The following is a 26,285-nucleotide window of genomic DNA, read 5'->3' as shown; positions in this document are numbered from 1 at the left end:
TAGTGGTCAGAGTGCGGTTGGTTCGTTCAACAAGTCCGTTCGATTGCGGGTGATACGGCGTTGTATGACGGTAATCGCAGTTGGATAGACGATGGAGTTCTTCAATAACTTCAGCAGTAAATTGGCGCCCACGGTCACTGATCAGAACTCGAGGAGGGCCATGGCGCAGGACGAGAAATCGCAGAAGAAATAGGGATACTTCGTAAGCAGTGGTTGAGGGTATTGCGGCTGTTTCTGAATATCGAGTGAGATGGTCAACACATACCACTATCCACCGGTTACCGTTAGAATATCGCGGAAAAGGACCCAAGAGGTCGATGCCCACCTGCTCAAAGGGTGTGGTCGGAGGCGCAAAAGGGTGCAGCGTTCCAGGTGGACGGGAAGTAGGGAGCTTGTACTGCTGGCACTTGACACAACTGGCTACATAGCGCTGAATGACTTGACGCATTTTCGCCCAGTAAAAGCGTTCCTGTGTGCGATGAAGGGTCCGGGCGACACCCAAGTGGCCCGACGTGGTATCGTCGTGCATCATTTCAAGAACCGGAATGCGGAGCTTTTCCGGCACGACGAGGAGAAAACGTGCACCTCCGGGGTTGAAATTCTTCTTGTAAAGTAAGCCGGCACAAACGCAGAAACGCGCATCTCTTGAATCATGAGCGGCAGAGAAGAGCGGTGCCAAAGTCTGATCGTTGCGTTGTTCTGTCTGGAACAGTTGAGGGTCAGGAAACGTTGCCGAGAGAGGCGCCAGGTAGTCATCAAAGTTGTCATCGTTACTACCAGTTGATGAAAGCGGCAAGCGTGACAGACAGTCAGCGTCAGCATGTTGGCGGCCGCTTTTGTGTGCCACAGTGAAGTTAAACTCTTGCAACCGCAATGCCCATCGAGCGAGCCGACCGCAAGGGTCACGAAGATTTACGAGCCAACAGAGCGAATGGTGGTCAGTGACGATGGTAAAAACATTGCCATATAGGTAGGAACGGAATCTTTGCACCGCAAAAACCACTGCGAGGCACTCTTGTTCAGTAACGGTGTAGTTGCGCTCCGCCTTGCTCAACGAACGACTAGCATAGGCTATCACTTGCTGATCGGTGCCATGACGCTGGATGAGCACAGCACCAACGCCCACGCCACTAGCGTCGGTGTGAACCTCGATGGGGGCAGAAGGACAGAAGTGACGTAGGATAGGTACTGATGTCAGAAGGAATTTGAGGTGGCGGAAGGCAGAGTCGCAGTCAGTAGTCCAATTTAACGGTGCATCTTTGTGCAAAAGGCACGTGAGCGGGTATGCGATGTCAGCGAATCTGGGCACAAAACGACGAAAATAGGAGCCTAGTCCTAAAAAGCTCCGAAGCTGCTTCACTGATTTCGGTGCTGTAAAGCTGGTTACAGCCGCAATCTTTTGAGGATCCGGCCGAACACCATCCTTATCGACCAAGTAACCAAGAACAATTGTTTGGCGTTCGCCAAAGTGGCACTTCTTAGAGTTGAGGACGAGGCCTGCTCTCTCAATGCAATCGAGAACGATGACGAGGCGGCTATTGTGTTCCTGAAAGGTCTTGCCGAAGATCACAACGTCGTCCAAATAGCACAAACAAATTTTCCACTTGAGTCCGCGCAGAATGGTGTCCATGAATCGTTCGAACGTGGCAGGCGCATTGCACAATCCAAAGGGCATTACGTTGAACTCATAGAGACCATTGGGGGTCACAAATGCCGTCTTTTCTTTGTCACTTGGGTTCATCGGTATCTGCCAGTAGCCCGATCTCAAGTCTACCGAGGAGAAGTATGACGCCGAATGAAGACAGTCGATTGCATCGTCAATACGTGGAAGTGGATATACATCTTTTTTGGTGACGGCGTTAGGGCGACGATAGTCCACACAGAAACGCCATGTGTTGTCTTTCTTTTTAACGAGAATAACTGGAGCCGCCCAAGGACTTGAAGATTCCTGGATAACGCCACGTTGGAGCATGTCATGAACTTGATCGTCAATAAGCTGACGTTCGGCCGGAGACACACGATAGGGCTTCTGTCTGATCGGGCGAGAAATTCCAGTATCAATCGAATGATGGATGCGAGAATTTGGAATCGGTGGCTGATGATCTCTGGCGAAGTCGAAAACCGAAACATGCTTGGAGAGCAGGTCTGTCAAAATTCGGCGCTCCTGTACTCCCAACGCTGTGTTATCATTGCCTGGATTCGAGACTCTGCAAAATGAGATGCTTTCTCTGCGCGAGCATGGTTACTTAGTGCCCCCACGTAATTCGACACACCTTCCTCGTAATGAGCGAGCCTCATGCCACGAGGCAAGACGGCTGGCTCGTCTTAATAGTTTACAGTCCACAGCAAGGTGTGACCTCTGGTGACTGAAACTATGCAACGAGGCACCAAGACACTCTTCTTTGCGCAGGCCAGCGTTGTAGGTTCCACCACGGCGTCGAAATTCTCGCTCAAATTCGTAGATGAAATAACTTGAATGAATTCTCCGGACCTCGCAGGTACAACTGTATCTTTAGACACAGAAAACGCTCCTAAATCGAGCGACGGGGTTTCTACAAGGGCCGGCATCAACGCAGCATTAAGCGAGATCTGTCCACTACGGCAGTCTAACGTTGCACCACACTGTTGCAAAAAGTCTATACCTAGAATTACTTCATGCGTGGAACGAGGCAACACTGTGAATTCGGTTCGGAACGCTTGGCCACCAATCACAACTTTCGCATAGCACACACCCAAAGGCACCAATGATTCACCGCCAACACCACGGAATACCACAGCTTGATTCACGCTAGACATCACTTTACGTCCTAATCGATTCTTGAATGCTAAACTCATAACAGAGAGTGTTGCGCCAGTGTCAATTAGTGCCATGGTGGGGATGCCGTCAATGGATACTTCGAGTTTGTTCTTTAACATAAACACAGGCAGAGGTATTGGGAACGTTGATTTTCCGGCGACCTCACCCCCATCGGCCGCGTCTTCTAGTTTCCCGAAGGGGAAGAACGGCGCCTAGGGGCGGAGATTGTCGCTGTCTTTGGGTTGGCGGCGTCAAGCTGCGGTTCGAAGCAGGCGATCCGTTTCACATCTGTGCCGTGCGGTATGTATCTAGAGTCTTTGTCGGATGAAATTCAGTGTCGAAATGATTAGAAACGTTGGGCAGCGGTCGATGATCTTGTGTTAGTAGGCCCCGCCGACGGCAATACCGGGAGATGTGTCCGATCATGCCACAGCTATAACACACGGGCTGCTGGCGCCACCGGACCGAGTAAATGCGGGCGGAAACTGGTTCTGGTTGGCGGTAGTAATCGGGACGGTATTGCTGACGAACCACCTGGCGTGTGTAGGTGGTTCTTCGGCCCATCCGTGGCTGAGAAGTGCTTAAATCGTTCTGTTGTCTGCCCCCGCCAAAGCGTGATGCATTTAAAGCCGGAATCCAGGAAGTTGATGGGGTCGCGGGTTCTGCTTGCAGCGCGCAACCGTCATACTGGTGTTCGTCCCGGCACGCAGAGTCTTTGTCACGCAACAATTCTTCCCGCACAATCCGGCGTATCAGATCAGCCATGGACTCCGGAGCACTGACATCAACGCTCGCAACAGATGTGACGTTGGCCAGTCGCCCAAATTTAGGAGTGATACGGCGCAACTTCAAGGTTTCGAAAGTGCGGCAGTGCCTGATGAAGTCAGCTGTAGAGTTCAAATTGTTTTTGCTGATAAGAAAATTATAGACATCTACAGCGATGCCTTTAAGCAAGTGCCCCACTTTATCTTCCTCGGACATCCGAGGGTTTACCACCTTGCACAATTTCACAATATCCTCGATATATGCGGTGCATGTCTCGCCAGGTACCTGGGCCCGCTGCATCATCGTTTGTTCTGCGCGTTTCTTCTTCGCGGATCCGTCGCCAAAACAGTCCTTTATCTCTTCTGTGACACAATCCCAGCTGGTAAGCGAGTCTTCATGATTATCAAACCAAACTAGGGCAGTGCCTTCCAAGAAGAACACTACGTTCGCTAGTTTAACGGTCGCGTCCCAACGATTGTACCGGCTCACCCGCTCGTAGTTGGTTAGCCACTCGTCGACATCCTCGTCAGGTTTTCCACCAAATGTGCGCGGCTCGCGGTAGTGCTGCCAGTTGCTCACCGCAGGTGTTGTTCGGTCAGCGTCGCCGTCTTGAGCCATGTTAGATGGTAGGGGTGGCAAACCAGCGAGCCGGCGGCTTCGTCGAAGACAACGGGGATCCGTGTTGATCTACACCGCAAACTCCACCACAACTGTTACGTACTCAGTACGTAAGGGGGGTGTTTATTGGTGGTCTAAAGCGCTGCGAGTCACGCAAGGAGCACCAGCACACACCACTGTGTCTTCCGTTTCTTCGTCTTCTCTCTAGCCTCTTCTTCCTTTCCTGACGCCCCGAAGCACGTGACAATATGCCTCATTTGGCCTCCTAACCTCACTTAGCTCTATCACATCCCACTTTATAACCTGTATTTCCTCTAACAGCACTGCTAAACTAGCCTCACTAGCAAGGGTTCTAGCATTAAACGTTGCCTGGATCAGTTTCCAATGGCGGCCTGTCCAGCGCAGCCAGAAGTTCTACCACCCCCACTGCGTCACTAGTCTGACCGCCGCCGTGGCCAGTTGCTCCGCAGCTGCTCTTCCGGGGGTTTTGTAGGACTAATCATGGGAGGTTGTGGCCTATTACTGCCCCAGGGTGATGAATTCCTGTTGTGATGGAGCGTGAGGCAGGTGGTGTTCACTGGTATTATGTCGCACTCAAAGCCTGTTTACGCAAATCCATCGACACGGGTAATACTTTTTTAATCCCGGTATTCAAACCTTTACTTTTTTTAATCACCGGGATTCGAACCACGATCTCCTTGCATGCAAGGTGGATGTTCTACCTCAACGCCACCCCTGCCTTACGTGTGTCTTTCTTATAATGCGTATAGTTGAGGGAGCCGCGCTGAATAGTGGGAGTAGCCAAATAAAGCATGTTTTTGCTACCATCACACAAATAAAAAACGAACACTAAACTGTAGAACCAGTTCATTCAATTGAAATGCTCACTACCGGTGCCATCTGCATTCACTGCACCGGGATTCCACTGCATTTGTTTTTAGAAAGCACGTCTGTCTTGCATTGTCTGAAATACAAGAGTGACAGGCTCTTCGTTTGCAGCCTGTACTATGAGCATGTATTTTTTTTAGTCTCTCTTCTTGTGGGAGGTCTTGTTTAGCGGACACTGAATCGTTTAAGCAATTGTTCAAGAACAGTTCTCAAATGAAAGCCAAGCGCAAACCCGAACCGTGTTTCGTGCAATATTAGTGCAGCTACAGAAACTAACAGAGCGAAATTAAGGAGCAGGTCCCGGTTATAGCGTCTCTCCTTTTTTTTTTTTCTTAAATGCTTTCACATCCTTTCTCTCGTGGTGTGTTGATGTGTCCACTGAGAATGAGCAACTTATGACATTTTTTTTATTTTAATCTATTTATTCAGCATAAATTATTCTCAATATTTATTTCAGGAGGTGACGCAGCGGATTTAGGGAAATTGGACGGACTGGATATGTGGCCACACTTGTCCCAGGGTGTGATATCGCCGCGCCAGGAGTTTCTCTACGACCTCGATCACAAAATAACATTCGCCCGCGCCGTGCGCTACTCGAATTACAAACTCGTTATAGACAGCAGCGGCTTCTACAACGACCACTACATCCCTCCAAGTGGCAGTGTGCCGTACGAAGCCCTGGACGAACTTGTCGGGAAGTCGGTGGTCGCCAATGTGCTTAAGCGTCTGTACAGAAAGGACGACTTGAGGTTTCCAAGGGACTGGAGGCGCAAATCTACGCTGCAGTGTGGATCGACACAGACGACATTAACCTTGAACCAGTCGCTCTATCTTTTCGACATCGAAGCTGACCCATGTGAGCGGGAGAATTTAGCCACCACCCTTCCTGACGTAAGTACTCATGCGAACCTGTGGTCCTGACTTACAGGTAACACTTTATTAAACTGAGCTATAAGTTAACGGAGCTGAAGAAATTATATGGGTGCTTAGTACTATAAAGTGGGCTGCATACCATAAGCATCATCCGCGGAGAAGGAAACTATTCTGGACAAAGAAAAAGTTTCTTTCTTTTTTATCTTGCTGACGCTGCAATAATTGAGCAAAAGAGAATGCTCCGCTGGCTTTCTTAAATCGCCGACCTTAAAGTGTTGAGATAAAGTTTCGTACACGTCGTATGCTTTTCACCAAACACATCCGTGAGACGCTTGACACAGGCTCAAAACTCGTGAATTCGATTACGATTTTGTGTCTATGCGCTGAAAGCTGTCTCAGATTTCAAGCATTTGGAATTCGCTGCTAAATTCCGGTGAGGCAAACACCTCAAATCTTCCGGTCCTTAGAATGCGCCGCAACATACACTGAGAGGTGTGGGTCGGAGTCTTTCTACCACGTAGCCATAATGCACGTCCGGCGATCCTAGCATTTGGAATATAAAGAGCCAAGGCATTGTACTCCTTATCGCTAGAGTAGTCTAATGAAATGCCATGAGGTAAGTGTCGTTGAGTAGTGGTATCTTATGCCCGCAGAGAAATGGTGCAGGCTATATATAATCCGCTTTACTCACCAAAGCTTCAATCGTATTGAAGTTTCACTTTACCATGGCTCAAGGCAGTTGTTGATAGGGGCTAGCGTCGCAAAGAAACTCTGACTATTCACCCCGCGCCCTGCCTATTATAGGGTATTTTACCGAAAGAAAGTAGGAAAGGACGAAAATACTCTCTAACCCCATTCACTGTGCCGCCCCACTGTTGCCAGTCCCTATTGGGCTGTGCATCCGCACGCTTTAGCATGGCAGAACGGCCTTGCTCCTTAGTACTTTGCTGTTTAAGGGCTAAAATTCCTTCTTTAGTGCAGGGTGTGGTAGCAACGTCGTTGGAGCAGTAAAAATATTTGTGAACTGCAAAAAGATTCAATGAAATTTGAAACTGTTTGCCGAAAGCGTATGCAGGAAGCATGAAACGACAGAGTGCGGCTGTGATGTGTTTTTTTTTGTGCTCATCGCTTTCTAGTACATCTCTATGTAAATAAACTATTAAAGTTTCATGAAAACGACGGATTCTCGAATGTAACACCTATTGTACTTCGTGCACGTCGTAAACACCGCACGCATTGCCGGCCGAGCATCCCGCAAAACCCGCGCCAACGATACGGTGGATGCTTTGCGCCAGAGTCAGAAGAGCGGGCTAAAATTTCAAAATTAAGTCGACTGCCAAACTAAATCTTCCTTGAAGATCCATTACGACTGTCGTGTTGTTGATAGGAGTGATAACTGCAAAACAAATAAGTTTCCGTTCTCAGCCACCTGCCGCCGGCAGCGGCTCATCGTCTCCTTGCCCGCTGGTTTCGTTACTACGTCGTCGCCTAAATAACGCATTTCTCTTTTTTTTAAGAGTCAATATGATTTACAGTAACGCAGGTATATGGGAGACCGCTTGCTCTAGCGCTGAGCTGTTCCAAAGTGCCGTGCTATGTGCCTTCGATGCAGAGCAATTTAGGCCTAGCGACGACTTGGAGTGGATGGATGGATGGATGGAATATAGGAGCGTCCCCTTTGAAACGGGTGGTACCAGTGGCTATCATGCTCATTTTTCTTCCTATATTGTATAAGATTAGATAATTATACTATCGTTCTATTTATTAATTTTTTGTTTCTACATTACTAACATTATGTCACTTTTCTGCTTTTAAGCCAATAATCTTCCAGTCGCTTTTTGCTAGCTTCCACCGCCGGTTTGTTCACCAGGCCACTGGTATCTCTAAACCCCAGAGCTTCAGGAAGAGTCACTGCGCCTGCATCAACTTCCGGATGGATATCATTACATTCGAGTGTATCATGATCAATTGTTGCAGTGCAGTTAAAACATACAGCACATGCGTGATCTTCATTGTTCAATTTCTTTTTCTAGCTGCGTGTTCTAAGGCACGGTGAGAGCGCCATCTGCTGCGCCTGCGGGCGGCGTCGCTCTTGTAGGCTGGCGGCGTTCGGTGCTGTATAAGATTTGCTAACTTGTCATCTACTTTCATCGCGCAGCCGACGCCGCACGTTTTTCGACGTTCTTCTGAACAAAACGTCGTCCAACGATGCTGCAAAGACTCTGCACGACGGGAAGGGGCAGCAGTGTTGCTGTTTAAAAACGCCGTTGGACGGTGCTCCAGGCACATTTCGTTTTATGTTTTGTTCTTGAAAAATTAAATATACGCATTGAAGCGGGAAATATGTTTTGAAAACTGTTTAAGAACGTTTAAGATGCACCATGAACCGTTCGGTTCGGCCTTTCCGCATGGCACGCGAACGGCCTACGTTTTCAGACCTTTTATGGGAAGAGTGAAGTATGGATAGATTATGACAACCACCCAAAAATGCAGTGCTGACGACAGCAACCGGCGCATGAAGTTTTAATATTTAGTATGTTCTAGTAATGGTTTAATCGACTCAAGCTGATTCGTCCCAGTGGCTCTGCGAGCACGACGTCAAGAACTAGCAGCCTGAAGACGATACAAAAGAATCTATACATGTGAACGCATAGTTAGCTTCCGCACTTCGTCCACCCAATGGTCTATCCTGTCAGCATAATATTTAGTGATGTACATTTTGCTGTATGAGCGAAATACTGGTCATATATAGGGCGTTAATGCGTTAACGTATTTTTCAAAAGGTATGCTTTGCATGCACAGTGCCTCGCGTGAACGGGTATAATAGGCAACCTTCCGCTAGCTAAGCTTCTTTGTGTGTTTCATAGAGTAGCTGTAGGTAATTCCCCTTCATTTTCTTCTTCCACAAGTGTTCATAACAAAGAAAATTTAGAGCACGGGGAGGCCGATATTCGACAGGCATGCGGAACGCGTCCGATTATTTAGGTCTTCAATATCTGTAGAAACGGCGTCCGGTTTCTGGGATCACTAGCAACCCCACAAGCTTCCTCTCCAAAACAAATTAAGGTTCTCGGCTAATCTGATCATGAAATTTATGGGTTGTGAGGTTAGCAGGCATATTCGTGATAAAATTCTTAGCGCCCATTTCTGCTAAGGTGACTGAAGTAGGGTATACTTTCTCGTTAACAGAGACTCATGCAGCCATCCTATTTTAATCTTGTCAATTGACCTAGAGACTACAAAGTTTGCGTGGACAGGCTGGACTGGCAGTGCAGACTGGACAAAGCATAATTCTTCATAATGCCTAGCAGTTCGATAAGGAATTGAGACCCATAGGGTGCCAATACTCTGTCGGTGGTATTTTAAAAACTCAGTTAAGGTCTCAGAGGTTGCGAAACCAACTGTTGAGAACCTCGTTTCGTATTTTACGTCTTGTGACTCAGAGCTATCAAGGCGGAAGATTTGAGGCATTTGCATGGCTTTGCAATGATAGGTACCTGCGATTTCCTGGAATAAACCTCCTGTGCACCACGAAATAGTAAGCGTCGAGTGTGCCCTGGGCCACACTTGCCAAAGCCAACTGGTCTGTCGGTTACTCATAGGTTAGCCAAGCCCGCTAAGTAGGGAGACAGTGGTGTGGAAAATTAGAAAAAAATCTGCTGTGATTAAGCTTGTGGTTAAACCTGCAGCTACGCGAGAGCAATTTCCATGACTACGCTTAAGTTCGACTTGAAAGTAAAGACATGGCTTTTGCATATAGCAATTCACTCCAAGGTTTCAGCTTTAATAATACCATAGGGGAATCACTTTACGTTTTAGCACCCCTTGCCTCTCGTCGCTGACCATTCTCATTCGGATGTAGAAGACTTCTAGCGATATGACATTGTCTCTACGTCAAACTCCAAGGCACATCGTTGTCCCAACGTTCGAACGAATCTTCTGCCCTAGCAACCCAAGGTTGTCGTTCGCCTCTACCACCTACAGAGTTATCTGTCTTCTATTTCCTTTTCTTCTTCTCTTTCCGCTCTTCGGACAAGCACGGACAGGCACGGCAAAATGGCGCGACTGTGGCCAGTGTAGCTCTCACTACAAAAACTCGTTCTGTATTAGCACAATGTTCGGGATAACTATGCGAGCAAGGGTCAGTAGTATATCCAGCTGTATGTCTTGAACAATGAGTAGTTACGTGGTGATGGGACAACACTTAACAGGAATTGACAAATATTTTCACTACTGTTGTCAAGGCCACGCCTTCTAGAGCTGGGTTTGTTAGCCATGGTATAACCCGACGAGTGAAACCACACGATAATTCTGGGAAAAATTAAATGACACAATGGAAAGGTGCATGAGAGCGCGCAGCGCGCAGGATTGCGTGGCAACGGCGTCAGAGGGCAGGGAGCCGCACAGCGCTTATTTTCGGTTCTAGAGGGGAGTAAGGTTTCGCATGGTTAAGGGCACAGAATAGGGAACCGAACCTCAATTACAGTTAAGTAGAATATTCTAGTTCACTATACCTCAATCTTGGCTGCGCGACTGCTGCGCGCGCTCCTCTCTAAGCGGCAAAATCCTACGGAGCTCATCTGGCGCGGCGGCGGCGCGCCGCCTGCAACACGGGCTGCACGCGCTTGCTCTCTCCACGTGCTGCTCGCGCTTGTCTCATGGAGGAAGGAAAGCTTAGGAGTGGCCCTGACGTCACTTTTTTAAAGCCAGCACGGCCGCGCGGCCGCGCCGCGACCAGACGCTGCATTGTCTGTCCTCTTCCCTTCCCTCCGCATTTTCTATCTCCGTGACGCACACGTAGCTCGGGCCCTTCGCAACGCTGTTGCTAGTGGCCTGACTTGGCTAGCCCTAAATTTGTCGTCACTTCCGCCACACTTTCCCCAATGCATTGGGAATTGTAAGGGCCTCTCCTAAGTTGTTTCCTTTCTCCATGGCTGGTCTCCTCTCGACAGCTCCGAGTGCAAGCAGATGCCCGGCGCCAAGAGCGCGCGCTGATTACGTGGGTCGATGGGCAGAGACAGAGAGAGAACTTTATTTTTCAGTGATTTAGATGTTTTTTGCATTGGCGGCATTCAGCTGCTCCAGGTGGCCGGCAGTCTAATACCGGATTCCATTCGGCGAACAGGAGCATTTTTGGCTGCACTAAAAGTGCTCTCGCGACTTTCAGCGCCTACCAGTGGTCGAACAGGAGCAGTAGCATTGTGTTCTATTGGCAGAGAAGGTGCGCTTTTGGGGTCCCGGGAGCAGCCAAGAGCAGTTCTTGGTGCTCCGTCGCCAGCGGCGGAGTACAGGGAGAACGGAGGAAGTCACGTGACCTTTTTGATGTCACTTCTGGCACAGCCGGTCCAGAGGGAGAGCGCGCGCGCTTTCTTCGAGCCCGGCCGTGCTTCTGGTTATTCGTCTGGAGCCCGGGCAGGACGGTCGAGAAAAATGGCGTACAACGGCCGAGGTGGCGTTCGGCCGGCAGATACGGGCAACGCAAGCGGGGGAAAAGTTCGATCACATGACGCCTGACGTCACGCACTCCGCCTCGGTACGCTGCTCTCAGAGCTGCATAAATGTTCCGTTGGGGACGCGTGTCCCCAGTGTTCTCGTGCGCTGTTCTAGCTGCTCGTTGCTCTTGCTCCTGTTCGCCCAATGGAAACCGGTATAAGTCTGTCAGCGACCTCTTGCTCTCTTGCCGAGACCTGGGACTGGACGTCTGGGTCCCGGCTGGCGAGAACAGCTTCCCAGTGTTTCAGCGAGGAAGATGGTACTAGATCTGGCGGAGGCGGATCCTCCGCGCACTCCCAGATCATATAATCTGGTGGCCTAAGGTGGCAGGCTCGCCGCACAGTTGGCAATACGAATTTATTATGTCGGGAAAGATTCTGGCATACCTCCAGGGGGTTTGGCGACGACCGCGTTTGCAGCCGTCACCACGTGGTAGCGTGCAGAGGAGGCAGGATCGCTGTGAGCTCCTTGTAATAAGTGGTAATGGCCTGGTACGTTTCTAGTGACTCACCCCATCAGGCACCCGCGTCCGAGATCCCCTCACCAATATGCTCGAGGTCGATGGGCAGTTTTTTTATATCTAAAGCGGCTTCACGGCTGCTGAAAGCGGCGATGCGTATCGCTTGCTTCCCTTGCGCTTTTCTTTGCTCAGATAACGCATTCGCCTACTGCCTTGCGTGTTAGGCACTGAAACTCGAGGCAGGTGGCACGAATTGAATATGAGTCAAATGTCTAAACAAGTCGGCCATGTCTCGATCGTTGTAACTGGAATATTACGTCGCCTGCGACTGCTAGCGCACCGGCTGTCCTTCACTATATAGTTTTCACTTATTCTGCCCCTGTAAACCGGCAGTGCGTAAAATTTCAAAGACGAAAAGGGCAGACGCCATCTCATATGCAAAGTTCTGTCGTACACGAGGGGTAGCAACCCAAGTATCACGCCGACAATGGACCGGCCATCAGCCCAATTTTGAGGGAAACCGGCCCCAATATTGAGGCCAATAATGGTTTACCAAGATACTTAGTTGGGCGAGTTGGTACGTATTCATTAATAATTTAATGTTTGTTGGCATTATTGTTTGTTTTTCTGGGCCTTGGAGTAAAGGGCTTAGCCATAGTTTGTGAGTCAGCGCTTGTACTGTGGCTTTCTTTTATCTTCGTGTTCGCGCTACTCTTCGTGTTCGCGCTGTTTAAATTAATAGCCAATAATGGTGTTTGATTGGGACGCTACCCATGCCAAGATTAATTCCAATCTACTAGACTGGCTTTCCTGCAATGGCCACCAATGGCAGACCAGGTTATTTATTGGTATGTAGTCTCACTGAATGGCTACCCAATATCTTCCACCCAAGCATACCCATTGGCTCCTATATAAAGTACATCCAGCCACTCTCACTGGCTATCTAATACTTACAACCAAGCTTACTGGCTTTTAATAACTGCTATCCAGCTAGGCTCATCTGCTGCCCAACATCGCCCACCGAAGCTTGTCCACTGGTTTTGCATCACTGGCATCCAGCCAATCCCATTATTGTTTATTATTAGTTTTTTGGGACTATTTTTATTTGATGGGTGTTACGGCGCAGAGACAGCTGAGGCCATCATGTGCCAAACACAGGTTTGAGTTTGTTTTGTGCAGGCATTTTACATGAAGCTAATAATACATATACAGCATCCTGAAAGTATACTTGCATTCACACAAAAGAGCCGCAATTGTTCGTTTCATAGATATTTATTAGGTGCGCATCATAGAGAAAACATTTATAGGCAGAATTCTTTCAGACTTCCAGGACTTGAACTCTGGGTAGGTCTAATAACAAGATGTCGACAGATCCCAGGTTGTAGGAAGACGTGGCAATAAAGGCATCTTCGGGTGTCTGCTAAGCCAGCAGTTCTAGCATGCACCTTTTGCTCTCGGTTATAAGGGGAGCAGCTTTCAGCATCTCTTGCCGATGTATGCTCGGGCAGCTTGCATGTCACCATCTTCCTTTCGTACAAAAGTCTGCAAGCGAGAACAAATATAAGAGACAATATTATGCAGAATTGTTTTTTTTAGTACAGCTTGGGCAAACTGTTCATGAGTGGTAAAATATGCCACTGCTACAAAATTAGTTTGTCCAAGTTATTGGGCTGAAAGTAGAATTTATGAAGAATGCATATTTTCTGTTTGGTGCAATATAGAGTTGCAATATAGCACCGCCGTCTAGATGTAGAAAAATGGTAGAAACGTCACTCCGAATTTTTAGCCACCTGTGCAGTCGGTGCGGCGACATCACAAATTGAGTTTTTTATTTCGCCTACATCAAAAATTGCAAAGTGTCAAACAGGGATGTTCGGGTCAGCAGCGTGGAGCCGAAGGGAATGAAGCAACGCGGGAACAAAAAAGCAAAAGTAACAGACAAATGAAACCAGGACAGGAACTCGGCGAAAGCGACCCCAGGGAGCAGAGCATGTACGGCATGAGGGCACCAAAAAGCGAAACACATTCGTACCGCAGATTTGTTTAGGGTATCCTTTAAGTTCTCAATTCACATACGCGGTTATGCCCTCACAAAAAATGGCTTACGAGAAAAGTGCAAAATGCTAATTCCCGAAAGGACGGGAGTGCGTACGAAATCGTTCCCAGCGGCCTCACAACGCATGAAAAAAGTGTCCCCAATGCACATGGGTGACCAACAGCGCTCCCATTTTACACTTTCAATACAGAAATAACCAGAGCTGTCGACTATTTTCCTGAAACCGTAACGAAGTGTGCACATCGCTCCACATTCACTTCAAGGACGACTTCATCGAAGCGCGAGTTTGTCACTACAACCGGTGAAGCGAGAGCGAGAAGCAGGAGAGCGCACGCGCAGAACAGCTTTCTTTCACGACGTAAATCCAAGCACGAGCTTGGATTTCACGATGGATGGATGGATGGATGGATGGATGGATGGATGGATGGATGGATGGATGGATGGATGGATGGATGGATGGATGGATGGATGGATGGATGGATGGATGGATGGATGGATGGATGGATGGATGGATGGATGGATGGATGGATGGGTGGGTGGGTGGGTGGGTGGGTGGGTGGGTGGGTGGGTGGGTGGGTGGGTGGATGAATGGATGGATGGATGGATGGATGGATGGAATATAGGAGCGTCCCCTTTGAAACTGGGTGGTAGCAGTAGCTATCATTATCATTTTTCTCCCTATATCTTCATGGTTAACTAAACCATCATTTTATTTATTAAATTTTTGTTTCTACATCACTAACATTATATCACTTATCTGCTTTTAAGCCACCAATCTTCCAGTCGTTTTTGACTAGTTTCCACCGCCGGTTTATTCAACCGGCTACTGGTATCTCTAAACCCCAGCTTAGGAACAGTGATTACGCCTGCATCAACTTCTGGATGGATACCATTACATTCGAGTATAATATGGTCAATTGTTTCACTGGAGTTACCACATACAGCACCATGCGTCATCTCCATTGTTAAATTTCTTTTTGTAGCTGCGTGTTCTAAGGCACCTTGATCTAGCTTCAAAACGTAGGGCACTGCTTCTTGAGTTATCAAAAAAATCTTCCTTCCTGATCTGCATTTTCCACTTTCGGTATAATTCCACACTGTTTCTTTTCCATCGAATTTGTCCAATTTTTACCTTTTGTGTTTTTCACCTGTTGCTTAATGCTCTTTATTTCTCCGTCCTTGTGACTAGCATACTTGCTAGTTAGTTTCCTAGTTCTATTCCTCCATTGTGAGTCAACGCTTTTTAAGTACTGGTATTTAAATACTTTAGCTGCCCATCTGTTACTGTCCAATTTCCTCAGGTGTTGCTCATATAATATTTTACTCTGAGCTTCCCGTACATCGAAAGATGTCCAGCCCATATCTTCCTGTACCGCCTCATTTGTAGTTTTGCCGTGGGCACCTAGTGCTAATCGTCCAACGGATCTCTGATTTATTTCTAATGTCGACTGTACCTCTGATTTTAGGCACAAAACCGCATTTCCGAAAGTAAGTCCGGGCACCATAATTCCTTTCAAAATACCCCTCAAAACCTCATACCTATTGTATCCCCACAATGCCTTATGTTTCATTATGCCGGCATTCCTTCTCCCTTTGGCCTTTAGTGATTGCTTATGCTTTCCAATGTATGCCAATCCTTCGTTTACCCATACCGCCAGATATTTATATTCTGCTACTCTAGGTATTTCATGGCCTTGTATTTTAAGACCCTGATCAGTTGAGCCATTGAAAATCATTAGACCCGACTTAGCTGAGCTAAAACTGAAGCTTAGAGCGTCCCCTTCGTCTCCGCAGTACTTAACTGGAGTTTGCGATTCTTCCGGACACTCAGCTAGCAGCGCAATATCGTCTGCATACATTAAACCGGGGACATGCTCTACCGCCTTTCCACCTAATCTATATGACAGGTTAAAACCTAGGTTACTGTCTTGTATCCTCCATTGCAGGTTTATCATATAAAGCATGAACAGCAGCGGTGATAGAGGACAGCCTTGTCTTAATTCTTTGTATATTTTGACATCTGTTCACCGGCGCCAGTAGGGCAACCCTGCGATGCTTGGGTCACCTATATCAAGAAAATGCTTGTGTAACGCATATTTTATCTTTGGAAATAGACCACATGAACGACGCCTTAACACACACGCAGACTGATGAAAGCAGCAGGCATGGTTGCAAACCATAAGACTTTCTATATATATCCAAATTCATCCCATAGGCAGTCAATTTCGTCCTGTCGAATGGACGTATAGTTCAGGGGTAAAAATGTTAGACCATTTCTTCTTACTGAAATATATTTCAATAAGCGATGTAAACCGACTGTAACTCGCGCTCGTAACTGGGAAGTGGGCAAAGAACTTAAGAAATTTATGGATTTTACCATACCATTTTCTTTTCTTCTCTGTATTTTTGTGCAGGTTCTTCAATTAATGCTTAAGCGCTTAGAAGCCTACGCCGCCTCTGCCGCAACACCATTGGCCGAGCGGAATCACACTTCAATTCCTTTTCGCATTAAAGATGGCCTCTGTGCGCCTTGGGTTGGCCCATCCTTGATACCGGACTCGTCCATCAACACACCATCAGCATCTCCACCCATTTCAGGTATTTTATGGTCTATCTTTCTTGGATTCGTTATAGGAATCATTAAAAAATATTTAAGGGGCTTTAAGATCTTATAAAAGGCTATAAAAAGTAAACAGTGAAGGAAATATTTTGAACAACTTGGTTCTGAACTTTCTGATTACGCCTGTAGTGCTTAGCGATGCCAAAAAGAAGCTTTTAAAACAACCTTCCTTACCAGGACCACATTTCTTCTTCATTTATTGACCCCTATGAAAATGCTACTTTACCCACCCGCTGCGTTGCGGACGGGCCAAATCATGTTGGAAGAGTGTGGGCGCAGTTGCGAAGAGTTCAGCTCAAACTCGCAAGCAGTAGCGGAGGTTTAACATTACGTAAACCTGGTTCTCTTAATTCATAAGGAAGGGTGCGCTTAAGACTTGAAAAATTGCAGACCAATCAGATTACTATCCGTTACGTACAAGGTCTTTACGGAAATAATCGCTAACAGAACCACGCCAACCACAGACTTCAATCAAGCAAAGAATCGAGCAGGTTTTAGAAAAGGGTACTCTGCTATCGACCTTATGCATACGTAAACAATGATCATTATCATCATCATCAGCCTGACTTTACCTACTGCAGGGCGAAGGCCTCTCTCATATTTCTTCACTTAACCCGGTTCTGTGCTAGCTGCATCCACTTGACCCCTGCGAACTTCTTAATCTCATCCGCCCACCTAACTCTCTGCCGCCCCCTGCTACGTTTTCTTTCCCTTGGAATCCAGTTTGTTACCCTAAGCGACCATCGGTTATCCTCTCTTCGCACTACGTGTCCTGTCCATGCCCATTTCTTCCTCTTGATTTCCACTAGAATGTCGGTAACTTGAGTTCTTTCTCTGACCCACTCTGCACGCTTTCTATCTCTTAATGTTACCCCTACCATTTTTCGTTCCATAGCCCTCTGGGTTGTCCTCAACTTAAGTAGAACTCTCTTGGTTAACCTCCACGTTTCAGCCCCATAGGTGAGTACAGGTAAGATGCAACTGTTGTATACTTTCGTCTTGAGCGAAACCGGTAAGCTTCTAGTCATAATCTGTCTTATACGTAAACCAGGTGCTAGAAAAATCCTCGGAATATAGGCAGTCCTTATACATAGCATTCATCTGTCACGAAAAATCACTTCACTCTGTAGAAACATCGGCAGCCATACAGACATTGAGAAGTCAGGGTGCAGATGAGCCATATGCTAAAGTACTGTAATATATGTATATATATAGTGGCTGAACAGAAACCACAGCTCTACAAAAAAGAAGTTACCAGATACCCTTAAAATAAGGGTTAGGCAAGGCGACACAATCTTCCAAGTACTATTCAAGGTTTTGCTTAGAGTAAGTATTGAGACAGAATGGGGGCAGTTAAGGATAGGGGTGGATCGAGATTACATTATTAATCTGTGATTCGCTGATGGCATTGCCTTGCTAAGTAACTGAGGGGATGAACTGTAAAAAATTATTGATGACCAAGACAGGAAAAGCAAAAAGGTAGGCCTAAAATCAATATAAAGAAGACTAAGATGATGTTCAACAGCCTCGGGAAGGAACAGCACTTATCAGCAGGTAGCGAAGCACTTGAAGTGGTAGGCAAATATGTCTACTTAGGACAAGTGGTAACCGAAGATCCGGACCATGAAAGGGAAATAATTAGGAGAACAAGATTGGGATGGAACGTATTTGGGAAGTACTAGCTGGTTACGACACGCAGCTTACAGTATCGCTCAAGTGGAAAGTGTACAACAGTTGCATCTTACCTGTACTCACCATGGTGCTGAAACATGGAGGCTAACGAAAAGGATTTCACTTAAGTTGAGGACAACGCGGTGGGCCAGAGAACACAAAATGGTAGTTGTAACGTTAAGAAATAGGAAGCGCGCAGAGTGTGTCAGAGAAATAATTCGAGTTAATAACATTCTAGTCGAAATCAAGAAAACCAAATGGGCATGGGCGGGGCATGTAGTGCGAACAGAGGATAACCGATGGCCACATATTGTAACAAATTGTATTACAATCGAGGGATAGCGATACAGGGGGCGACAGAAGGTTAGGTGGGCGGATGTAATCAAGAAGTTTGCAGGAATGATGTGGATGCAGCTAGCACAGGACCGGGTTAATTGGAGGAATATGGGAGAGCTAGGCCTTTGCCCTTCAGTGGGTATAGTCAAGCTAATGATGATGATGATGATGATGATGATGATATATACTGGCTTCGTCTGCGGCCAGTATATGTACAGACGGCCTAAAATAGCTGCGGTTTAGCACGGCTGAACCCTTTATTAGAAGTAAAAGCTTTTTTGTGCTTTGTTGCGAACTCAGGTTAGACACATGCAGATGTTTTAGCTTACAGAGCGGAAGGTCTATCAAGCAAGACAAAAATGGTTTGGCGTGCTTCGGCTTGTCCATGGATGTTTTCAACTGTCAAGAAAACGCAGCCAAATCACAGGTTCCAAGCGCGACTCCTCCTTGTCTGTGTGTGAACCTCAAGGACACGACATCCGGGTCTAGACGACACGATATTGCCTAGGACATTTTGAATGCGGAGGTCCTAGGAGGCAAGCCATATGGGCAGTGGTGACAGGGGATGAGTCATGTAGGCAGTGCATTGGAAGGCTGGGTCATTGTGTCAGGCAATGTTGCATATTGGCGGGGATATTTATCGGTAAGAATAAGTTTTCCACATGTGTGAATAAGAAGCAGCAAGCCTTCGAAGTAGGAAAAGAAGCGAGTGCCGCCGTCTCCGCGCGTCGCATGTGCGAAGAAGCGCGGCGCCGATGACCTTGGTTTGACGAGGCTAGTAAAGCTTTCGCTCCGGGGACTACCCTTACTGCTTCCAATGCGCTTCAATTGTTTATTATTATTATTATTATTATTATTATTATTATTATTATTATTATTATTATTATTATTATTATTATTATTATTATTATTATTATTATTATTATTATTATTATTATTATCAAGGCACTACTCATGGACGCTCAAACTTCAGGCGAAGTTTTCTAGGCTCTGAGTTTCGATTAAAGATTCTAACTCGGTCTTTGTCGTTTATAAAGGTAAATAAATAGATATAGGGTACGCGTTTTCTGTCAGGTGAAGAAGCCACCTGGGCAGTGACGGGTACATATTATCTACAGCCTCAATCATTAATCTGCGAAGTCGTGCAGCGCACGATGCTCAGTAAGTGGAAACTAGTCGTGGCTGTCGGGGAGTACTCAGAGCAACCAGAACTGGAGCGCTCTTCATGAGAAGGCTACGTTCCTGACTGGCGTTTTTGACATCGTACCATAGTCTTATTATATCTAGATGCTACTGAATAGAATCAAGCTTCTTTATCTTAATAAGTTGCAGTACACACGGCACAAAATTTCGACTGCCCTTGGCGTTTTTCCTTATGTGTTATGCAGCACTGCAACTGCAGAGTACAAGCTTTTGTCAAGCAAAAGAAATCCGCGGGAGTGGTTTTTGAATAACGCATATTGACAAGGCTTTTAAACACTTCAGCCTGCTTTGAAGTATGACAGGATAGTAATTTTTTTAGCTTTGGTTATACCATGTGCCACATTCAGTGTTTGTAAGCACCCTTAGCAACATGCGTCATTTTGCCAACTGGGTTTTTTGTGTTTGTTTTATAAAAAGCTTAATACTCGCAACACCAACATATGTTCGCGGATCGTTTTCATACTAGTATTCTTTGCAGCATATAGCACAGCTTTGGTGGCACCTGACAGACTGGTCAACTCTGTGTAAATACTCTTAGTTCAAAGTACTGGCGCACTAAGACTGCGATCATAATCAACAACAGCAACTGTTTTAGATGCACACTTAACGCAAAAAAAAGCAACAGTAATGTATTTTTAAATTTCAAACTTAGTCTGCTTCTATCCTTCGTTAATTATTTAAGTCACTGCTGTCCTTCAAAGTGTCAAACTAATTATTATACCCGTGTTTTCTTTTTCAGAAATGAGCAATCAGCTCCTGAAGATTTGGCTTCAAATTGTAATTTATTGGATGTACTTTGAAACTCGAAGTTGAAATACTTTATTAATATTACAAAAAATAAAAGGTGCAGTAAACACCAAAAATTGGTTTTGTCCTGCTTTTGTATCACGTCTTGTTTACTGTTCACCATTGATTACCCGCAACAACGTTCAGCTGACGAACACTGATAACATTTACTTACCGGGACAATCGGTCAGTATTTCGCAGTCTGCTTCACAAATTGCGACCTTGAATCGTGTTTTCTACAGTTTATGTTTATAAATCACTTAGTAATCTCAGAGATGCAAAAACATTTGCTGAGACAGGTACAGATAATCTGCCCGTGGATTATAAGTATATAGGCATGCAAAACATGAGTGCAAGTCTCTATGTGAGATCCTCTAAGAGTGAACAACTTGCTGTCGGGTATGTATTCTGTGGGAAGACCAATTGAAAGGTAGAGGTAAAACTTCAATAACACATTTTTACACCACTGAGATCTTAACGCGATCCCGTGGGAGGTTGTCTATGTACAATGTCCCTTGGGCGAAACTCTTGTGCTTTAGACGTTCACGCGTAGAGAACATTTTTCGTGAGGGGACTCTAAACAGGTTCGCAGCAGATGCGAATCGTCGCGGCATGGAAATCACTGCACGCAGACCCAATTGTTCTGTACGAGTCTGCCTTTTGCACTGCTTCGATACAGCCTCCTTGCCCAGAGCTCCATGTCTTCTTAACACATTAGTCGACCTTACTCGGCTCCACGAGCAATTAACTCCACGCTCGCCTACCACTTCCATCGCCTTGTTTGGTTTCATCTGCCATTGCCACTGCGCCACTGAAAAACGCGTTCCGTACACATTTTCGGAATCATAACTCCGGCGATCGGCCTCCGCGACATGGAACACACAGCACGCCACCATTAAAACCCACTACCTATAGACACGATACATCCAGATGAGACCGCTTTATACAGGCGGCCTGCCACTCAATAATGACGCAGCATTTCTTCCCAACGGAGCTGTTCTCCGAAGCTGTTCCAACTGCATTGTTTCTTTTTTTTTCTGTTCATCGCGTGTGCCTCGGCGGCGTTAGGTGGAGGGTTTGCTTGCTACAGAAAAGACAGAGGTTCGATTCTGAATTTTCATTGATTTTGAAAGTGCTAGTAAATTGTTCGCGTGTCAAAGCTCACATAAGGGGTGTGATATAATATTCTCATTGGTGCCGAATTTATTTCTGAACGGGAAAGTCTGACACGATTGAAGAGCTCCCATACCTGCCGCTGCATAGCAGGCGCATCAGGATGGGTGGGAAAGATTACGTGGCCACGTCAGGCATTCTATTAAAAACCTCTGCCAGCTTCAACACGCAGTGTTCTTTGATTATTAGTGCAGTGCTTCCCTACTGAAAAATCCTGTATAAAATTCGTACAGGAAATCGTATTCAGGTTTACTGTACAGGATCTGGGATACATGATTGTGGGCTATTTCAGGAAATTCCTGTACTGCCCTGGAAAGTCCGGAATGAAACCGCGCAGAGCTCTGATACCGGAATGGCCTTAATGGTTGATGGCCCTCGTTTGAGGAAAGAAACGCGTCGCCAGGGTGGAAAAATCATGCAACAATATAAAATAACATGACTACATTTAAACTAATAAAAAATCTTTTACTACAAAGTATAGAATCGAACCCCGGTCCTCATAGTCTTCAGACGGGCACCTTAACCACTACTCCACGGCGAGATTTTTTTCCTTTATTGCACGGAAAAACTTTCGTAAAAAAGGGACAACTCCACTTACTTAAACATGTCCATGTCTAAAGTTACCGGGCTGCTCAATACGAGCCCGTCATATCCCCAGCCCGACAATGCACAATCATCAGAACATCAAAAGTCTGGGAGACAAATACGTCTAGATACGGGCGTGTTATGGCTACAGTGGTTATAATTCAGTATATGTTGCTAATTTTCCTCTTTCGTACTTCGTATATTTTCCTTGCCTGTACAATTTGTGGCCGTAATTCACCGGTAACCTTTTAAACGCGCTGAATCTTTTTCCAGGGTATCACGAGGGTTTACAAATGTCCCGTATTTCTATAATGCGTCGCTTTATTGCAGGCAAACCTCAAGATATCATAATTTACTAGTGCTGATGTGTTTTTCATCGTCTACGAACGCTTGTAAGTTTTCCTACATACAGAGGTATGCGGTGCACTAATACTTGTAATACTGGGCGTTTTAGCTTCACTTGCTACCAACGGAGCCGCGACGTCAATGAATACACTTCCGACTGAGCGGTCTCAATATGTAAACATCCGAGAACGCGTCGCCCGGTGTGCGGCTATCTGCGCATCGTTCGATAGTCAGCGATGTTTGTTTATTTTTTCTCGAGCAGTTTTTTCCCATCGCTAGCGAAACGATACGTTCGTGCTTCCACTTTCCCGTTGAAGGCGGCAGATCTTCAGTCGCAGATATGAAAATGCACCGCAAGATCGTACGAGCTGCAGCGACTGTTGTACGCCCAAAAGCGACGCGACACGCGTATATGCTTTCTAGCGCACACTTCAACGGCTTCGTATTTTCGAGGTATTTGTGAAACGAAGCGTGCTCTTTGTATACAGAATAATATGTTTGTTATCATGCTTATTTAGTGCGCTGGCGTGTCCGCCATGGTCATTCTGGTTGAGTTTCATCGATCAGCCCGGTTTCTGTTCAGAAGCGGAAATACTCTGCCCGGTGTCAGTTCCAGAAATGACGCGTTCGTCCGGTTTCTGCTTAATTAATACAGGCTGAACCGAAATGAAACAGCGTGGAGCTCTCATTTCGAAAATTCCTGTAGGTCCGTGGCCCTTTTTTCAGAAAACAAAATGGACGCCAGGCTGGAACAAGCACGCAGAGCTATAAAATAACACGACTACATTTGAAAAAGAAAAAGAAAAAAAATTAAAATAAAAAAAAAAAACAAATTTTATATATGATTCGAACTTCGGTTTCGTTGGCCAGCAAGCACGCACTTTAACCACTACACCTTCAGGAAAAAAGTATTTTCGTTTCTTCTGTTAATTGCCGGTTATGTGACACACCTGAAACCATCGAACACTGTTTTATTGCCTGCAAAGATGCAATATTATTTTGGGACGTTCTGCAAATAACATTGAAGAAAGACTTTATTTTGAATTCCCACAGTGTGCGTTACTTGCTAACCACCGAACCCTACCACGAACCCTTTGACATGATTTTCTTCCTTGGACAGCACAGCCTGTGGATCGGAATGCTGAACCACTAGTCTCCCCCGCTACTCATCTCGGCCAGATGGTACACCAGCTTAGAGACACGAAGATAGTGACTATCAACCGGACTGGCTGCCATTGTTGATGTGTTGTCTTTCCTTGCCACCGTTTTAGTGAAGTTGTGCTAAGTCGTATTCTAGTTGTGTGGTGTTGTGTTGTATGTTCCAATTGGAATTTTCGCCTACAGGCTTATTTATTTGTAAATATTGTATATAACTGTAGGCTGAATTTAAAAGCATGTAATAAATACCATGCTGGAAAAAAAATACACGGCAGGATACGATGTCAGTGGTTATATTTTTGCTTATGTAGTCGACGTTGCTCTTTCGTAGTTTGTACTTCTGTAGGGTGTAGAAATGTGGTTGTAACTGAACGACCGCCTTTTAAACACGCTGAATCTTTTTCCTGGCTATCACGAAGGGTTATCCGTGTCCCGCATCTTTACAATGTATCGCTTTCTTGCAGAAAAACCTCAGAATGTCACAATTTGCTAGTGCTGATGTGTTTTGTAATCGTCTTCGAACGCATGCAATTTTTGCTACATATAGATATATGCGGTGCACCAACTCTTGTAATACTACTTGTTTTAGCTTCACTTGCTGCCAGCGGAGCCGCGACATCAATGAATTTACTTCTGACCAAGTGTTTTGCGTACATAAACACTCGAGGAAGCGACTCCCAATGTCCGGCTGAACTGTACACATTTCGATTGTCAGCGATGTATTTCATTTGTTCTCGAGCGTATTTTATCCTCGCTAACGAAACGCTACGTTCTTGCTTGCACTTTCGCTTTGAAGGTGGCAGATCTTCAGTCGCAGATATGAAGATGCATCGCAAGATCGTACAAGCTGTAGCGACTGTTGCACACGCAAAAGTAAAACGCGATGCGTTTATGTACTTGCTAACACACCCATCCACGTCTTCTTATCTTCTAGATATTTGCGAAACAACGCGTACTCCACATATACAGAAAGGCTGTAACGTATAATATGTATGGTTTCATGTTTTTTAGCACGAAGACATGCTCCGACGTGGTCATCCTGGTTGAGCCTCACGATCCGCCCGAATTGTGTTGAGAAGCGAAAATACTCTTTCCCGTATCAGTTTCATTAATATCGGATTTCCCCGGTTTCTGTTAAATCGGACATGACCTGTCCTGTATATGAGCTCAATACAGGACTGGTCCGCCCTGTATTATATCCATACCGGACTGGGATATCATGTATGAGATGCATATTGGAAATGGTCTGCCCTGTATTATCTATACACCAGACCGGACCGTCCGGAAAGAGATTCATGCCTGACATGACCTGTCCGATATAAACCCCATTAAGCTTTATACAGGACTGGTCACAGCGGTATAAAATTTATGCGGGATAATACAGGACCGGTTCAAACCCGTTTGTCGAGATACGGGATTTTTCACTAGGGTTATGACGGCTGCGCATATACTAAAGCATGCTCTTTTGGATTATGCAGTAGTTTTGCTATCACAACGATCAGGGCTGCCAAATCAAATAAAGGTCAAATAAATTTCATATCAACTGCATAAGATACTGGAAATCATTCGGGCCTTCAGACTTCATTGTTTGGGTCCACTTAGTGAGCACAAAACGAAAGAATACTGACACAGCTCCAAAGCATTAGATTAGTTCATGCAGACCGGTGTACAATAAGTCTTAGGGGGAACTTCAGCCCCCTAAGCAGCGTTTCAATAAGTGAATGTATGTTCGCCTGGGTCGAGATCAAGAAACGCTTTGCGGAATATAGCACAAAACACGCACACAGGCGCACGCGCGCGCGCCCACACACACGCGCACACGCACACACACACACACACACACACACACACACACACACACACACACACACACACACACACACACACACACACACACACACACACACACACACACACACACACACACACACACACACACACACACACACACACACACACACACACACACACACACACACACACACACACACACACACACACACACACACACACACACACACACACACACACACACACACACACACACACACACACACACGTACAAAAGCCCTTCAACATTAGTGAGACACTTGGTCTGATTACATTAGTTTTTACCAGAACCCTGCCGATCACAAGGTGCTTCCGTGCTGGATTCGAGTTGAGCACTGGCGGCAGTGGCGCGCACTCGTTTCCGTGCATGGTCTTCATAGCTGACGGCAAATGGCAGTCGCCAGTGCCCTCCTGAAGACCGGGTTGGAAGCGTCATCCTTGCGCCCCTGCGGTGTTATGGAGACGGCAGGAACGCTCAACAAGCGGAACTAAGATACGCTTCCAACGTGCCCGGCGTGGCGTAGTACGTAAAGCGCTCGTCTGGCGATCGGAGGGGTAGGAGTTCGGCTCCTTGTGGATGATGTTTTTTTATTTCTGACAGGCTAAACAGAACCCGCCGATATGACAT

The 26,285-nt window shown here is 46.2% G+C and overlaps 1 protein-coding gene across 5 annotated transcripts in view; it reads left to right on the top strand.

The window, feature by feature from the left end:
• Positions 1-20,643, top strand: part of LOC146194683 (arylsulfatase B-like) — a 91,221-nt gene extending 70,578 nt beyond the window's left edge. For all 5 annotated transcript variants that reach the window (XM_084597499.1, XM_084597502.1, XM_084597501.1 and 2 more), the window contains 3 exons: positions 5,526-5,959; positions 16,365-16,548; positions 20,520-20,643. In XM_084597499.1, coding sequence (XP_084453625.1) covers positions 5,526-5,959; positions 16,365-16,548; positions 20,520-20,593 — 692 coding nt within the window. In that variant the 3' untranslated portion in view covers positions 20,594-20,643. The remainder of the gene's footprint in view (positions 1-5,525; positions 5,960-16,364; positions 16,549-20,519) is intronic.
• The last annotated feature ends 5,642 nt before the right edge of the window (positions 20,644-26,285 follow it).

This window comes from Amblyomma maculatum, chromosome 3 (assembly GCF_055883805.1).
Source record: "Amblyomma maculatum isolate TAMU_Amacu chromosome 3, ASM5588380v1, whole genome shotgun sequence".
NCBI classification, from domain to species: Eukaryota; Metazoa; Arthropoda; class Arachnida; order Ixodida; family Ixodidae; genus Amblyomma; species Amblyomma maculatum.
The sequence above is the reverse complement of the archived record's forward strand: the minus strand, read 5'-3'. Positions and strand labels throughout refer to the sequence as shown.